The sequence below is a fragment of the Psammomys obesus genome, unplaced genomic scaffold (genome assembly GCF_907164565.1).
Source record: "Psammomys obesus unplaced genomic scaffold, mPsaObe1.curated_primary_1811, whole genome shotgun sequence".
Classification (NCBI taxonomy): Eukaryota; Metazoa; Chordata; class Mammalia; order Rodentia; family Muridae; genus Psammomys; species Psammomys obesus.
In genome coordinates, this window is record NW_026596088.1 from 15,624,435 (window position 1) to 15,642,513 (window position 18,079).

Genomic DNA, 18,079 nt, shown 5'->3' on the forward strand with positions numbered 1-18,079 from the left:
CTTCCTTCCTTCCTTCCTTCCTTCCTTCCTTCCTTCCTTCCTTCCTTCCTTCTTCTTTCTTTCTTTTTCCAGCCTGAGACTCCAGTGTAGGTGGCCCTCCTTGGTTAGGTCTCTCTGGGAGCTCCATCACAGACACCCCCAGAAGTGCACCCCCCCTAGGTAATTCTAAATCCCATCCAGCTGACAGGGAAGATTGACCATCCCAGCCAGTCTCCTAGATTTAGCTGCTTCCGCCACACAAGACCTACAGCTCTTTTACCCTCAAAGATTGATTTCTTGTTGGGATGGATGGATGCATGTGATGCTTCAACAACTGTTGGAGATTCTAAATCCTACCTGTGCCAAGTTCTTCCTCAACTCCAATAAACTACAATTCTCAAAGCTCCTGCTTTCCCTGGTGCACAGAGTGGGCCTCTTTGGGCTTACACTAGATACAGCTCAACCATGGTTAGCTTGACAAGGCAGCCTTGTCTCTTGCAGTCTAGTGACATCTCCATGTTGAGCTGGACATTGTGCCTTTTCCCTCTGCTGATAACTGTGGTCATTATACTCCTTCATAATCTTTCACCTCTATAATTAGAGCAGTCAGTAAGGCTGGTGATTTTGATGTCTTCATCCCTGGATTTATTAACATGATAAATGGTAACATGATATTTGCGGACTGATTTAGACATAATGGTTGTCCCCCTGTCTCCACCTTCTTCCTCCCATCCAGGGAGGCTGCTCTGTGATCTACTGCAATGGGCTCCCATGTTCTCTGGCCTCTAGTTGGGTTCTGCTAGTCATTTTGCTAATGCCTTGATGGAAGAGCAGAGTGGGAGGGGAAAGGGAGGCGTTTGGCACATCCCAGGCTAAAGGCGCCAATGAGCCTCCCTGACAGACAGCACTTTGCACATTGTGACACACTCATCGCTGGAAGCAGAGCATGTATTGTGTGACTTTTCTGAGACAGATCCCGTAGTTGCTGAGGCTTGGCTCTGTGGCTTCACTCCCTCACCTGTCTCCTTTGCTGGTGTGCTGGATTGCTCTGCATCCTGTCACTGTAATGCACTGGAGCTGTGGGTCCTCACTGCACAGGAGGGTGAACCTGAAGGCCAGAAGTACTTACTACCCGCCCCTTTTGGACAACACCTGCTAGCCCCTGCTGTACACACAGCAGAGGTAGAAATTCTGTGTCTTTCACTTCCCAGCCCCCAATACTGGATGCTCCCCAAAGGCAGGGCCTGAGCCTTTATGCTCTGTGTCTCCTGGCACAAAATATTTATGAAGGAAGTCAGCGAGTCTGCACATAATGGATTCAAGAGGTACTTTCAAAGCTGTGGGTGGTAAAAATCAATTTAAAAGGTTATGGCCAATGTTTTTCAATGTAAGAATAGAATAGAAAATGGAGTGTGCCTTGCCGTGGGGGCAGTTTTCATTTCTTGAAAGTTTTGTCTCCATTCTACACGAGGACCAAGCGCTGCCCTGGATCACAAGCTGTTTCCTGCTGTCCACTGTTCTAATTGCACATCTCAAAGTTACTGGATATAAAAATCTGGGGCTTCTCCTCACTAAGGACTCCTGGCCAGCTGTCTGGTGACAATGGCCATTTACCCTCCATGTCTTTGGCCATTGACATTTGACCTCTGTCCATCCCTTCTTTTCACCCCTAGAATGTGTACTACACAAGTGGCCAGCAGATCCATGTGGGCGTCCTCAGCCCCACTGTTGACGACGATGACAACCGGTGTCTGGTGGACGTCAACAGCCGGCCTCGGCTCATCGAGTGCAGCTACGCCAAGGCCAAGAGGATGAAGCTGCAGTGGCAGTTCTCTCAGGTAGAAGTCGCTGCCTGAGCTGTTGGTGAAGGGCAACCCCCATGGGCGTGACTGTGGAGCAATCCTCCCCCTGGTCTCCATCAGTTTGGAGGCCCATAGTAACTTCTTACCTTCCCTTGGCCGCTATGTCTCTCACTGTGGATTCAAGCACCCAGTTTTGAATGGACTCGTGCCTCTGCCCCAAGAGCTCCCCACCACAGGGAGTCTGCTCTTAGAGTCAGTTTCTGCCTATGGATGGGGACACTGTCCTTCTTTGTGGTAAGGTGGCTGATTCTTACAGGAGGTCAGGGAGCCCACATGGTCCTAGAACTCCAGAGCACCTGAGGCCCTGATCAGAGTGAGGGGAGGGCAAGAGGAGACTAAGTAGCAGAAACCCATCACTCAAATCTCCTAGCCAGTTGCTTCTGCCATGAGGAAGAACATGCAGGCAGGAAAAGACAAGGACTTTGATCTCATTACTGTCCCCTGCATGGGGTGGAGGATGTGCTGGTAAGGGGGAATGTACCATAATCTGTGGGTACAAGGTGTCTTTTGCCTGTGTTCTGGATATAGGAATCAGGGGTTTTCAAGAGGGCCTTCCTTGTCTTAAGAGAGTGCTGGAGGTCAATACTAAACAGCAAATCAAAGTCATAGACTTAGGGGCTAGTTAGAGACTGGGAATGGGAGCCCGAGCCAGGAAAGCAGGTGGGTGGGTGGTTTATGGGGAACCAGGTGAGTTCATGACAGGCAGGTAGAGGGTGCTTTGGCAGCTCTGGGTGGCTCAGCTGGGCCTGCAAAGTAGGTAAGATTCACTTTTTTAAAAGGTTTGTTTTTTTTTTTTTTCCAAGGGACAAGAGATATTGTTAATTCCCATCATGGTACTTTGCCAACCATTGTCAGGTATCACTTCCAGTAGGCTAACAGCTAGCATGTACACCATGCCTATTGCCACTTATAAAATACTCCAAATTCCCTTTTACACTTCTAATCATGGCTTGGCCATGGCATTGGAAGTGGCCCCCTGGAAGGCTGGGGTTGGGGCTGGGGTGTGATGTTGGGCTTGTTTCTTCCTACTTCATCTCCTGTTGAAGCCCTAAGCCCCCCAGTCATGTCCTGTTGCTGAACAACACTGTACCTGGCAAGACATTTGTGCCTGAGACTGTGATAGTCACGCCAGAGTGCATGGAAGCCATTCCCTGCTGCACTCAGCTAGTCCTACTGGGCCCCTAGGTTCTGCTTGGAATGGTTCAGGAAGTTAGATGAACCTGAGTGGGACAGGTCTGGTGGCTTTTCAGAAGAGAAGGTACTGGAATATTCCAAGTGTTCCTTTTGATCAAGGGACCATCATGAGGCAGAAGGTGAGCCAACCTATACCGAGTCAGTCCCCACATGAGTGTAGCCTGACCCTGGGGCGCATAGTGTGGAGTGGCTAGAGCAGAGCCTGGGCAGGACACTGGGCCTCATCATGGAGACCCATGATGGGAATGGGAATGGGAGGCTGAACAGCATGGGACACATTTAGGTCTTTCTAAAGCTGCCTCTGGTAGAGATGGGGAGCTTGTGATGGGTGAGCATATGCCTCATCCCTCCGAAAGAGTGAAGACAACTGCTTCTGGGCCATAACCTATAGCTGTCATATGCCGGAGGGTGTCCTGGGCTCTGAGGACTTGGCATCACCCAGCTGTGACTATTCCAGGGTCACCTAATCTCCCAGCTCCCTTCTTAGGCTTTTCAGGCAGAAACCTGGAAATCAGCAGGGGAACAGTACTGTCTGTCTGTGAGCCTCAGCCTCAAGCAAAACCATCTCACAGTGAATGCTTGCCTTCCTTCATTTGAGAACATAGTCTCAAACAAGCAGCCCCACAGGACTACTACCTGAATGGACTCATTGACCAGCCAAGCAGACAAGGCTGGTGCTGTATGTAGCACTCTGGAGGCCAGGAAGCTTTTAGCCGCTTTAGCATATGTCTAATTAAAACTCCCCAGGTGTCCTGGCGACACATCTCTGATCCTTCTACCAAAGGGAACTGTTTGGAAGTAATATCTTTAAATTCCTAGTTTGCAAACCCAGAGCAGCCACTTCTCGTTTACCATTCAATAACGACCAGATGTACAATTTTTGCTTGATGTAAAATGATCGATATCTATCAGGAGACCTGGAATCCATCCACCCACTGCTCATTGACAACAGGTTACTGCTCACAAGGCCAAAGGAAGCCTGGAGCCTCTTAAATGATTTAAAGTCTTGTGTTTAGGTTTGGAAGATAGCTCAGTCAGTAAAGAGCTTTCCCCATAAGCACAGAGACCTGAGTTTGGTACTCATATCCACGAAAAAACAAACAGACAAGCAAATTTGATGGTGCAGGCTTGTAGTCCCAGAGCTGGGGAGACTAGCCAGGCTAGCTGAATCAATGAGCACCAGAGAGACTGTCAGTGAGAGACTCTGTCTTGTGACCACCACACGTGCGCACACATATGTCACCTTGCCTGGGGCTAATTTTCTTGTAACATACTTTAATCTTTGAGTATTATGCAGTGACCCACGCAACTACAATGTTATGCTGCAGAAGCCGAGCTGGAAGGAGATGCATTTGGAATCTCTTTTCTGCTTTCAAAGCATATATTATTTACTCTCCGAGGACCACATTTAAACTTCACAGACACACTGAATTCATTTAAAAGTAATTCAGTGGGATTCTCTTTAGGTTCTGCCCAAGCAGGGCATTTGAATATCTCTGTTCCATCTCATACCTTGGTTTTCTGCTTAAGAAATAGTTTGTGCCCCCTCTAACCTCTACAAGCCCTTCTGAATTTCCAGAACTTCTGACTGAACTGAGACACTGTTAGACACTCACATTCTGAAGCCACATTTGATGAAAACATCTCCTGGCAACGCTGATGTACAGGGCTCAGATGAGCGATTTTCTGATGATGAACATTCTTTCTTTCAGTCATTCATCAAACATTTATTGAGCACAGGGGTTTGGCGGGGGGGGGGGGCGATGCAGAAGTAAATCAGATGTGGCCTCTGCCCGCAAGGAACTCACAGGCATGTAAACACACAACAAAACAGACTGATGAGTACAGAAACAGAGAGCTTCGCCGAGCTCTAGAAGCCCGGGGTGACTGGCTCCATGCGCAGAACTCAAGAATGGATGATGGAAAGCTTGTGGAAACAGTTCCTAGATGTAGGAAGCAAAAAAGCATCCCAAACAGAAGCTCTGCCTGGTGAAAGGCACAACAAAACTGAACCTCCTTTTGCAAGATGTAGTTTAGACCGAAGTTTAGACTTCACCATAAAGCAAAGGGAAGGCCCAGGAAAGCTCTTATGGTGTGATGGTCAAGGTTTATTACTATAGAGAGAAGGGATTGTTGAATTCACAGTTCTAGGTCTGCTCAGCTCTATTGAGAGCCTCCTGAAGGATGGCATCACCATGGCTAGAGACAGAAGCTTACAATAAAATGGAGCTCAGGGTATCTTTGGTACCAACATATTTCATGAGAACTAACATAAGAGTTCCACAGAAGGCAAGACCCTCAGTTACCTAAGGACCTCCCAATAGACCCCACCTCAATCACTGCAACACTACCATGCCCAGGCCAGAGATGTCAATACAGGGAAGACAAACCTTGTCTAAACCATAGCAGTATCCCTCTGAGATCTGAAAGATACCCATAGCAGCTGAGTGTAGTAGAAGGGGAGGCACTGGAAGCAGGGGAGGGAGATGGAGAAGAGGCTGTTTCCATCATCCCCAGAATAAGTGGGAAGATTTGGTAGCCATGGAGACTTTGAGACTTTGAGAGAGATGTAAGCACTCCATTGGTCACAGTGATGGATTAGTGACAGTGGCTGGGCAAGGTGGAAATGGGATGGTATTAGTAATCCATGATGACCCCTAGCTCTGGATTTGAAGGAGCGTTGGTAAGGTGACTCCTCTGAAAATAGCCAGCATTTCCATCCACGCACTGTGAAACTCTTTAATACAGGAAATGGCAGGTGTTCGGGGTTTGTTTCTATGTGTTTTCTAAATCCTGATTCACACTCCCGCCATTAAGGAAATCCCCAAACTGCCTATCCCCTCGTATTATAAATGCCTGTTAATTAAGTGTACAGTTTTTAATCTTCTGAGAGTTCTTTTCAGCCTGGGATTTCGAGGACATTCTAAGACTCTGGAGTATAGCATTAGTGAAAGAGGCATTTTGGTCATTGACCTGTGAACCAGGAAAGGGAGAGGGAAGCAGCAGACACAATGTCACTGGAATGGTATCAGTGGAGCAAAGAATGGGCTGCCAAGGCCACCTGACCTGGACCCACTTCTGTGGCTTTCAATAGTCAACCCAATGTCATGCCTGGAACACACTGCTGGGAAACCCTGAGAAGCCTGCTGTGGCTTGTGCCCTCTAAATTCCAGCTTCCCCATAGCCCTCATGTGCATGTGAATGGCAGTGAAGGGAAATGCTGAAAAGCAGAAAGATCTCAAGGACTGCCAAGGGTGGGGAGAAGCAGTTTTGTCCCATGGAGCACTGCAGAAAATCAGAGAGGGAGAAATCTGGAGTCAGGGTCAGAGTTGTTTGTGAGGTTGGTAGATCATTGAAGGGCTAGTGTTGATTTTTATAAAATTGTGTTGTGTTTTTTTTTCTCAGTGTCTCTCTTAACCTGGCCATCACCCAAATAACTGAGACTCTATTATATTAACAAGCTTCACAGCACAATCCTGAGCAGTAGTAACTCTATTCTTAACCCTTTAAGCTAACCTGGCTTCCTCGCAGGGTACATCCCAGAGATACTTGCATTTTGTGACTTTCACTGCTGAGCTCTCTTCTGGTTTCTCCTGGACATCTGCCCAAAGCTGAATCCCCTACTTCTTCTAACTCCAGGAAGTCCAGCTCTATTCTCTCCCCTGCACAGCGGTTGTCTGTAAGATGTATTATTAGCAAATCAGGGGACGGTTGGGAAGCAGTATTTATACAACATTGAGACAAGAGATTATCAGAACAAGGACTGCAACCAGATATAGGGGGCACAGAAATCAGCACTTGAATTACATAATAACCTGTGTCTACTGGCCAGTCTTTAGGATCCACAGAAGTTGAACTGGGTGTTTTTCACACATTCGCAGCCCTGAAACTCTGTAAGTCTAAAACTCTACAAGCTGCTGAAGTTAGACCTGAGACCTTGAGCTTTTTGTGGCACCTGCAAATCCTACTGGGCCAGTGTGAAGCAGAACATCCACACATTGAGATATGCCAAACTTAAATGAAGGTCCTCATCACACGTTGTGGGGGCCCCTTACCCATTATTCCACCCTGTGCCGCTCTCTTCAGAAGGATGGATAACAGGATGGTGACTCACATTTTAGGCAGCTCCATCAGAGGACAGGAAAGCTAAGACAGAATGGGCGCTGTCATAATGTGCTTCTCTGCTGCTATGATAAAACACCTACCAAAATCAACTTGGGGAGGAAAGGGTTAATTTGATTTATAAGTCCCTACCACAGCCCATCACTGAGGGAAGTCAGGGCAGGAACTCAAGTGGGAACCCAGAGGCAGAAACTGAAGCAGAGACCGTGGAGGAATGCTGCTCATTGGCTTGTTCCTCATGGCTTAGCTTGTTCAGCCCACTTTCTTACACAGCCATGACCACCTGCCTACTGGCAGGACAATCATATTGAACTGGGCCCTCCCATATCAACCATCAACCATGAAAATGTCCCACAGACTTGCCTACAGGCCAATCTGATGGTAGCAAGTTCTTATACCTCTGCCCACATATGCCTAGGTTTGCATCGAGTCAACAAAATCCAACCAGCATAGACATAGAGTGTGCTGTTGATCAAATGAATGGGCCCTTTAAAATAAATGCACGAATCTTAGAGGCCTCCTGATCACTGGTTCTTGAGCTAGATGTATACAAAACCCTACTTTCATTGACCTTATTTACTATTCTTAGAAGCATGCAAAACACATGTGCCTGTGTGTGTGTGTGTGTGTGTGTGTGTGTGTGTGTGTGTGTTTCTTCCTATAATCATATTTGCAATGGGCTAGAAGAAATCTTTTCCATTAAACAGTTGTTCATATTGCATGGAGCAGAGTTCAGATTGGGGTGAATATGTTTTGTTGGGCTCTCTTGTACTTTACGCCACATAACCCCAACTATCAGTTCTTTGGTAGAAGTATTGACGTGACTGAGAGTTGAAGGTTGTACAGAGAAAGCCCACTTCCTTGCCCTGGACTTGCTGCATTCTTGGAAGGAATGTCCATAAAAGCAAAGGTGTCTGTTGGTGCCAGGAAAGGGGACTTTTATGGAGTAGGGGGATGTGTTGGGAGAACACAGCCCAGCTCACCTGTCAGGGGACAATTGGTTCTGATTTCTGGGGTCTAAGGTGATAGCCTGATATGAAACAAGTATCCTGCTGCAAAAACAAAACCTATCTGCAGGCTCATTTCCCCCAAAGTACTTTAACCTTGCCTGAGAATTCCCCCATTCAGGCGAGCGTGAGCCTTTGACTTTCCCCAGCTCCTGTCCCCAAGCACTGTCAGCACATCCAGTGTTGAGAACGTTTTGTGCTGAAAAGAAAGAGCTATAATCGGGTGTTTCATTACAGCTCTGGGATAAAGCAGCTTTTCATTTCCAGGTCATAGGAAAGGGTGCGAGTGGGACTGTCCAGTTTCTAAACAATGCTTTGTTTAGACCCTGTTTTCTTAGTTATTTTTAAAATGAGAGCAATCAGCATTTTCTTCTTCCTTCTCTTCCTGCAGAGATCAGGGACAGGGGCAGATGTGATTGCTCAGCTCCCCAGAACTGCATGAGATTTTTTTTTAACAAATCAAATATTTATATAGTATTTATAACATGCCAGACACTATGCTAACCTCTTATAAATAATATTTTGAAACCATGGCAGGGCTATGAGGCAGTTTCTAACATTATCCTCATTTCAGAGTTGAGGAAACAGAGGCACAAATAAGTTAGGTAATTGTTAGAAGTTAGACCTAGGAATACTGTCTCAAGAGTCTGCACTATAAATGTCCAGAAAACCAGTTAGTGGGAGTTTGAGGTTGGGGCTCCCTTGCTGAGTCAGGCATGTATGAATCGCAGCCACCTTGGTCAACTCTCCAGCCACCTTGTGTCTTTGGACTCATCTCTATCTATCCTTGCTTAGTCGATATTACTACACCTTTACCCAATGGCCCCATACAGCAAGTCCCAGGCAGAACCTCACTAGGCTTAGGTGAGTCCCCTTGAAGAAAGAAAACACAGAAGTACATATTGAACACAGTAAGTGTTGAATATTCATACTGCACAAAGACCACTTTACTCAACAAAACACCTAATCTTGGGGTTTCTGTAAGTAGGCCTAATGTCCTGCCCAAGCTTTGAAGTATTTGATTACCAATCATTAAGTACTTAACCCAGAAACTTCACAGCTCGCTGAGCTTAAAGCCCAAGACCCACAGGGCTGCTTGCCTTTTGGAAAATTCATTAGCAAGGAAGGTGGAATAGGAGCTCTGAGATAAACAAAGGCGTCTTCGGATCCAGGGTCTACAATCTGGTACATACTTGCCTTCAGACGAACTTCCACCACAGGGAAGGCCAGCCCGGGCATCCCAGAAGCTCTTGCCCAGGGACACAGGGCAGGCCTTTGCTAAACAGGGCCACAGAAGCTGCTGATGTTTGAAAGCTGGACCCGTACCAGTGCTGCCACTGGGATGGCACTTGGGACTGAAAAAGGCACATTTTCAGGTCATGTCTGAGACCTGCTGGATCTGAAAGTGTAGTTACCAGGTTTTCCGAGCAGTCTGGTGACCCTGTTCTCCAGTGGATGACCCCTGGGCCTCAAGCCTAGTCCCAACACTTGCCAACCACGACCCTCAGGGCCGGTTCCTCAACCTCTCAGCCTTGGTCTCTAGTTTAATGACATGAGAAATTTTCATCTCTACCTCTCAGGGCTATGGTGAGGAAGACACCCCAGCATACACCTCACAGGTAGGGCAGGGATGGTTTGGTGCTATCTCACCCACAACTAGCCACCATTTGGCATAGCCTTGGGCAAACAGGCTGTAGGTGTTTGGGCCCGAGGGTTTCACGGATGATGATTCCCATGTGCCCTAATGTATCCATAGTCCTCTGTGCTAAGATCTTGAGTCAATGGTCAAAGAGATGATAGACAGAAGCTCAGAACGGCCCAGCAATTCCCTAGGCCACATGGTTACTTCCTCCATCACATGACCAAGGCCTGAGAAAGAGTCATTCCTTACTTGCTTCTGGCTGGGCCCATTGCAGTCACTCCCTCAGAGGGAAAGAAGAACAAGAGAGGGGCTGGAACTGGCTCTAGGAATTGGTATTAGTATTCTTTATCATTTACATTCAACTTCTGCTTTTTTTAATGGCTTCTTCCATATTTAATTTGGTTCCCGTTCCAATTAAACCCTCTGTGTGCTGCAGCTTCTCTCCTGCCAGGTTTAATTGCCCTTATTTAAATTCTTTAATTAAAAGTATTGTGTGTTTCTAGACCCCGTAGTTGTAAGTATTACACAAATAATTTTGATGACTGGGCTGGTAAACCAACAAGCAGTGGGGCCCTACACGGAGAGAGAAGGGCTCAGATCTCAGCATCCAGTCCCAGCTCCAGGGCCAAGAGACTGGCCCAGAGCTGCAGGCTGAGCCCTGGAGATTATTAGGACAAAGGTCAGCTAGCACATGTCCCGTCCCAGCATCCTTCCTTCCTGAAACACTTAGCCCAGCCCAGAACCCAGAGTGCCTGCTTCAGCGTGTGGATCAGACCTGGCAAGTACTAGCTCTGCCTCTCAGATCAAAAGCCGGAGTTCAGTGGCCCTACCCTCACTCCTTGTGCCTCATCTCCTCTCTTTTACCAAGGCTTCTGCTGCCTCTGCATAAATGTGCCATGAGAGTTCCCTGATCCTCACCCCAAGCCCATCGCTGCTTCTGGAGCTTTTCATTAGGGCCCTGGACAGACATCTCTCTTCTAATAGGGTCTCACCTTTGGTAGAGGATCTCTCTATCTCTTACACCTAATAGCCATCTCCTACTCCCCAGCATACCTGAGCCTCCTCCTGAGCTCCATGATTTGGGGCACAGCCTCATCAGCTTCTCTTCTCTCTAGAATTTGCTGTCAACTCTCCCTCCTAGAGCACAGTTGCCATAAGAACAAAAACCTTCTCCTTTTTAGTCATGAATACATTGCAGCAGCTGAGAAATGTGCATGGCACTTGGGAGATGCTCATTAAATATTTGGCAGTGGCTGGAAGGATCTATGAATAATGTGCCTTCAGAGAACCCTCAAAGGGAACAAACCAAACCTCCTTTGGTCCACTGAAACATCTTCCTCTATCGCAGCACCTGGTTCTGCCAGCGCCTTCAGTCTAGCCACTACCTCAGAGATAGACGTGAGGTGTGAGGTAGGTCGCAGGGTTTGCCAGTTACTTATCTAGTGGAGAACAGGAAATAGGGAAAATTCTCTGGGGTCCCAGCTGGCCTCCATGTGGAATGTTGGTAAAGTTTTCCAGTTTCTCAGAACCTCAGCCTCCAGTTCTATAAAGTGAGGGCTCCTACTATCTCCCCCTTGGTGGGGTGTTATTAAAAACTCATGAGATTGGACAGGGAACTCAACAGGCAAGGTGCCAGGAAAACAGCAAATAACTTTAGTTCCAGTGCAGAACCTACAAGTCAAGACACTATCAGGAGCAATGCCAGGCTGCTTCCCCTGGTATGAGGAAGCTATAAGGAGAAGGAATCAAGGCTTCTTTGCAACTTGGTGAGTGGTAGGAAAATACCTCGTTCCATGAGAGAAATGATGTTCTGAAAAGGAGGACAGTCCACTACTATCTCTCCCACCAAAGAGGGCCTGGCTGTGGTTCCTAGAAGCATTGGGGGCTGCTTGTATTGTTCACAGAAGCTCTTTCTGCTGAGGAGAGAGCTCTTGGCCTCCTACAGCCTTCCCAGAAGGAACCAATAGTATCAGTCAAGTAGAATCCCTTCCATTCCTGCTCTTGGACCTGAACTGTTTCTTCCACACGCCTCTGGAAAGCCATACTGGCTGTTTCTATCCCATAATCACACACTGGCTGTCTCTGGGGATGCTGAGGGCATGGGTTAGGGCAGGGCAGGGCCTGGGAAATGTCATTCTTGAATCTCTGAAGGAGACTCTTCTACTCCTTCACCCTCTTGCCTTGGGTAGGTGCCCAAGGCAGGCCCGGATGGCAGGAGTGGCTGCCAAGAAAGAAGGGACTGCAGTTGTCTCTCTTCCACAAGGTTTTTCCTGGGAGATGTGAAGCAGTCAGCCTCACTGTTGGCAGGGTCTGCTTTTGGCCCCAGAGATGTGCTGAGCAGCCAGAATCTACAGTGTAATGGATGGAGTTTGGTCCAGCCCCATTTCTGTGACCTCCCCTACAATGATGCCCTGAACAGCTCAGTGTGTGTATGTGGTGGGTGTCTTACAGCTGAGAAATTGGTCTCCCATCATCCCTTCTGCTCAACCTCCAAAGAATCATTCTTTAGCCCCACCAACAAGACAAGTGAAAGGGGAGGGAGGAGTCTTGGCCAAGTCCCCGCAGCTGACAAGCAGAATTGAGAAGCTCTGAGATCAGCACTCTCTGCCTCAAGGCCTAAAGTCAGGCAGACCTTGAACTTAAAGAGTTGGGCTGGTCTGACTCCCTGCCTGATCTCTGTCCCTACCTCCAGGAGCAGGACAGACAGCTTGTCTGGTGAGGGTGGTAAAGAGATGAGGGCAGGCAGACCACAGTTCCACTTTAGAACTGTGAATCAATAATAGGGCTTTGGCTGGGCACGAGACTACAGATATGCTCAGATTTACAAGATTTATATGGATGCTGGCAGTATGGTGAGCTGGCCTTGCTTGGAGTAAGTGTTATTAGATACTTGTAGGACCCCCAAAGTCCAGCTTCTGAAGGACAACATGATGATTTAAGGGAGACCACAAGTTCTGAGAGGATAGTTTGAAGCATCCTCTATGGCTAGTCCATATTCTCCCGCATGGTGCAGAAGAAGGTATGAACACAAAAGTGCCAATTCTGGGCCATGTTGAAGAAGCCTATTATCCAGTGTAAGGCAGCCCCGACCTCATTCTGACCAATACAAGCTAACTGGAGCTTATACAAAGAGCCAGAGTGGAACACAAAGTTGTTGCGTAAGGCACTGGGAACATGGACTGTAGAAAATCATGGCAGTGGGGGAACGTGGAAGGGAAAAGAGCAGACCTAGAGTGAAGCCTGAGGGGAAATGGTATGTAGCCCTGTAGATGATCTGAGGAGTTTAGTCTGTGGGAAGAGGATACTCTGAGAAAGAAAGGCTCTTGCTGGGAAGGGGGTGTTCTTCCTCCAGAGAGGTACCAGGCAGAGTGGAAAGGCCTATGCTCAGCACAGAGGCCATTTAGGCTGCACGTAACAGAGAAGGCTGGCCTGCAAAGTATCCTGTAACACGGGGACTCTAGAGACCAATCCTTCCTCTGGCCTCAGAGCCACACCTGTGGTCCAAGGGGAACACAGTGCTCTCTCCTCCTCTTGCTTCTGTTGTTTCTCTTCTGCTGAGATAGTGAGTCATAGTTCTCCCAGAAGAGGGCCTGAGCATGGGGAAGAAGCATCTACGCTATTCACATGGATGCTTTTAACACGGACTGTGTGATCTGCTGGGCCGTCACCTACACAACCCAAATAATGAATCCTTTACCCCTCCAGACACTTGCACACCCACACCTCGCAATTTCTACCTCCAATTCTCATTCCCAGCCTCCTTTACCTGCTCTACAAAGTATTTTCAGGGGAGCTAGAATTTTTGTTTGATATTTGTTTTTTTAAAAGATTTGTTTTTAATTTGTGTGTATAAGAGACTTGGCTACAGTATGTATGTGTACCACATGCAGGCATGGTTCTCTCAGAGGCCAGAAGAGGGCATCTGATCTCTTGGACCTGGAATTGCAATCATTTGTGAGCTTTCATGTGGGTCCTGGGAATGGAACCCAGGTCCTCTGGAAGATTAAGCCAGTGCTCTTTACTGCTTAGCCACACATACAGAAAAACACACAAAATACATCTTCAGCCCAATAATTCCGAGCAAAACTAACACCCAGGTCAGGAAACAGGTACCACATCCCAGACTGCCCCCTTTACCTCATGCTATTTTTACACTCTTTATCCCCACAGGTGACTACCATCCTGACTTTAAGGCTTCTGTTTTGCTCAACCTAGTGGGAAGCTTATCAAACATATTTTGTGTGTGTGTGTGTGTGTGTGTGTGTGTGTGTGTGTCTTCTTTAGCTCAGTATATTGTACTTGTGAGATTTATCCTAGTTTTCATTGCCATATAGTATTCCATTAAATAAATAGACTGTGATTTTTTTTTTTTTTATCCAGTCTATTACGATGGATGTTTGGGCCATTCCCACTTGGAGCATTTACATTGTTTCAAAAAGCTTTTAAGTACGTGTTTTTCATGCACACATTCCAATTTGATGTCATCCCAGGCACGGAATTGTTAGGTCACAGGGTGCACATTTCAACTATAATAGATACAAGCTGTTTTCTAGGTAGACCTGAGAAATATGCCTTCATGTTCTCTGGAGAGATCAGCAGTCGGTTGCCATGGGGATGGTTGTGGGCACCTTGCAATGAGTGCCTTACTGGAAAGGCTTGTTATCTTTCCCTCACACAATGCACTTCCTGGCATGGGCTGGAGACAGTACAGGCTGAAGAACACTGTGTGAGGTGGGTGCCCTGGAGGAGGTGGCTGAAACCCTGGGTTGGAGGTAGACAGGATCTGGGGTGCAGCCTTGGCTCAGCCTGCCACAGAACTGTAGAGAAGAGGCCCGAACACTGAGATGACACACATAAGCCAGATGCCTGGAAGGGGCTGGGGAACAGGACAGGACCAGGAGAGGTGTGGATCTGGGGAGGGCTCAGGGATGAGCTAGGGAGATAGGCAGCCCTAAGCCGTGAAGGCCTTTCGCACTGGGCTGAGCATGCGTGTCAACATGGTCGCCATTCATTAGGATTCTGAAGTTGTTCAGATGAAAAGACAACAAGGCCCAAACCAGGCAAACATGATGGAAGAAGGGTTTGGGACAGTCACAAGGCAGGAGGGAAGTAGAATTGACAGCACTGGTACCTGACTGGATGAGGAGGAGCCAGATGAGTGTGTGAAATTGCTTGAGTTTCCCATACAAACACCCGGTTACTGCCAAGATGGGGAAGGAGTGGGTTCTCATGCTAGGCCAGAGTAGCAGACACTCATGCCTTCTCATGGGATCATCACCACTCAAGCAACTCTGACTGCTAAAAATCCAAGTCCAGCTGAACACAACTCAAGATATCCCCGCTTCTCAGCAGGCTCGCAGCCTGTAGTCCCAGAGGTCCCCGTTCCCCGAAGGATATGACCTGGACTGCTACGTAGATGCTTTGGGGGACACCACTTCCTTTGAAGGCTTTTGCACATAAACTGAGTATTCGTGGCTACAAACCCTTCCAGAACATCAGTGGTAGGGGAGGTCCACGTATGCTCGGAACTGGGGAGCCTAGTGGCCAAATCGACAATAGCCAAGGACTCGAGTTTTTTGAACCCAGCACTAACAACTTTGATAGTCTGTGGGAGGGCCTTAAAAGCAGATGCAGGTTGATCATGGAGAGGTCCCAAGAATGAGGCTTCTCAGAGCAGGGGCCAGCCCCATGCCTAGGAGCTAGCCACAGGAGCGATGCAGTGTATCACAGCCGCAAATGGTAGACAGACATTGAAGCAAGGATATCTCTGCCTCTACAAAGAAGTAGGGTCTTATGAGGAAACTGAGGCATGAATCCCAGCTTTGGGAGAACATCAGTAGCACACAAGAGCCTGGGGAACCTGAGGCCTTGAGAATGTTGGTTCCCAGGCCTTCTAGATTGTCACAGCTACCCCCAAAGCATGGGTTCCTTGGATCCACCTAGTCACCTTTTGGCCCCTGATGGCTCTTTCTGTCTGGCTCCTAGGGAGGTTCCATCCAGAACCGCAAGTCCAAGCGCTGCCTGGAGCTGCAAGAAAACAGCGACATGGAGTTCGGCTTCCAGCTGGTGCTGCAGAAGTGCTCAGGACAACACTGGACTATCACCAATGTCCTGAGGAGCCTGGGGTCCTGACCCTCCAGAGACGCCACCAGCCACTGCTTTGCTACTGTGTAGCATCAGCTGCAATGTCGCCTGCTGTCACGTGGGGTTGTCTGGAGTCCTCGAAGGGGAGGCGAGCGGGTGGCCTCCCCTACAAAAGAGCTTTTTATTTCCTATTCAATTTTCACGGAGTTTATAGGTAGAAGCAGAGAGGTGGGTGAGGGTGTAATATCCTGAACTATTTTACAATTGTAAATAGGGGAACAAATGGAAAATATTTATAACTGACAATAAAATACTATTGATTAAGAAACATTTTCGCAGTCAGTTGGTGCCCTGGAGTGGGACGTGCCTGGCTCCTTGTTGCCCTTTCTTCTTCATATTCTTGAGAAAGACAACTTTAGAGCCCTGCAGGCCACGGGGCTTGGTGTGTCAGCTTGCTGTGTAAGGTCCAACTCAGAGGAGGGCACTGAGTCCTCAGGCTCCCCCCTGAGAGTGGTCCTCCCTGCCCCCTCCATGTGAGCTGGTGCCGGGAGCAGGTTTCTCCTCAGATGTCATTTGAGTCCTAAGTGTCCTGTACTGACAGATTGGAGTCCACACCACCTTCTCCTAAAGTCACCCAGTCACCTCCTTCACCTCTCCAAGCCATCAACCACCCTTCACCTCCTTCACCTCTCCAAGCCATCCACCGCCCTTCATCTCCTTCACCTCTCCAAGCCATCCACTGCCCCTCATCCAGGGCACTTGTTTGCCTGTTTCTAGGTGCGGATGCCTGTTTGGCTCCTTCCTTGAATTACGATGCAATGGCTTCTTGTAGCCACTATAATGCAGTGTCATACACTGGAGCGGCTTAACAGAAAAATAGCGCTTCTAGAGCCCGGGAGTCCAAAAAGAAGGCTGAAAGGGAATCTGACCTGAGCTTCTCTCCTGGCTTCTGGAGGCTCAAGTAAGCGTTCCTTGGCAAGCAGACACCTCTCTGCTCTCTGCCTTCACATTGTCTACCTTGTACGTACCTGTCTCTAGAGCCCAACTTTCCCATCTTTTGTTAGGATGCCTGTCCTCTATTGATAGAGAGGGAGCAATTTAAATTTTAGATGTGATGAACTCTATAAAGACTCTCTTACCGAACAAGGTCAGGTTGACTGTGCTGAGGTCGGGATCTCAATGGGTCTCCGAGTGCAATGCTATCCGTAAGGCATGACACACTTTCACGGCTCCATGTCGGCCCTGCTGGGCTCATCCCTGGAGACCATCAGCCCCTAGAATGGAGCCTCTTCCTAAAGTCTGTTTCTGGAGTCTGATTTCCTGCCAATAGCATCCTTCTAGCTGTTGCTCAGCTCAGTCCAAGAGCCCTGCCTCTGCTTGGGGACTCCTGTTTTTAGTTTGAGGAACCTCTCCCTTCATACCACCTCCAATTCCCCAGTCCTAAGGCTTAGTCCCTTCCGGGACACAGCCCGGCCATACTCACCCTACCTCCTCCTTTTACCTGGCCCTCTTTCCCAGAGGCCCCCAATCTAAGCAGTGATCTGTTTAGGATCAATAATTTGTAGAAAACTTAACTAGGAAACTAGCTGGCCTGACCACTCCCAGGTGTGTTGCTTTGGCCACTGTTTGCTCCTCAGAGCCCAGGCTGGACCAGGACTCACTTAGAAGAACACTTAGGGCTTCCCAGGCCACTGGCACAGACTCTCCTGGAAGTTTAGCCCTCCAAAGAGTCTCCCAGGCTCTAGCAGATGGATGAGAGGACATCTGCCAAGATGGTCACACCTGCTGGTCACCACCCAGGAGGTCCAAACATGGAACTTGGTTTCCGCCAGAAGATTCTCCTACAGGGCTTTGGGCACTGCCTCTCCCATGCTCCTGATGCTCTGGCTCCCACATTCTCTTCCCCATGCTCATGCCTCTGCTAACCTAGCCAACCATGCTTGTTCTAACTGGCACCTGTCTCTAGCTGCTCCATCCCATCCTTCCAGATCCACCCTCTGCCCTTGCCTCTTTGCTCATTTCTGTCTACACCACAGTCAAGAGGCAGAGATAAAGCCGGGTGTGGTGAGCATGCCTTTAATCTCAGCACTCAGGAAGCAGATGCAGGAGGACTTTTGTGAGAGTTGGGGGCCCAGCCTGGTCTACATAGTGAGTTCTAGACCAGCTAGGGCTACATAGTAAGGTGCTGT

At 48.3% G+C, this 18,079-nt stretch overlaps 1 protein-coding gene across 1 annotated transcript in view; it reads left to right on the forward strand.

Annotated features, from left to right (window-relative positions):
* Positions 1 to 16,210, forward strand: part of Galnt18 (polypeptide N-acetylgalactosaminyltransferase 18) — a 293,715-nt gene extending 277,505 nt beyond the window's left edge. Inside the window, exons 10-11 of the mRNA XM_055627617.1 lie at positions 1,653 to 1,817; positions 15,792 to 16,210. Of these exons, the coding sequence (XP_055483592.1) occupies positions 1,653 to 1,817; positions 15,792 to 15,938 (312 nt within the window). The 3' untranslated portion in view covers positions 15,939 to 16,210. The remainder of the gene's footprint in view (positions 1 to 1,652; positions 1,818 to 15,791) is intronic.
* Positions 16,211 to 18,079: the final 1,869 nt, after the last annotated feature.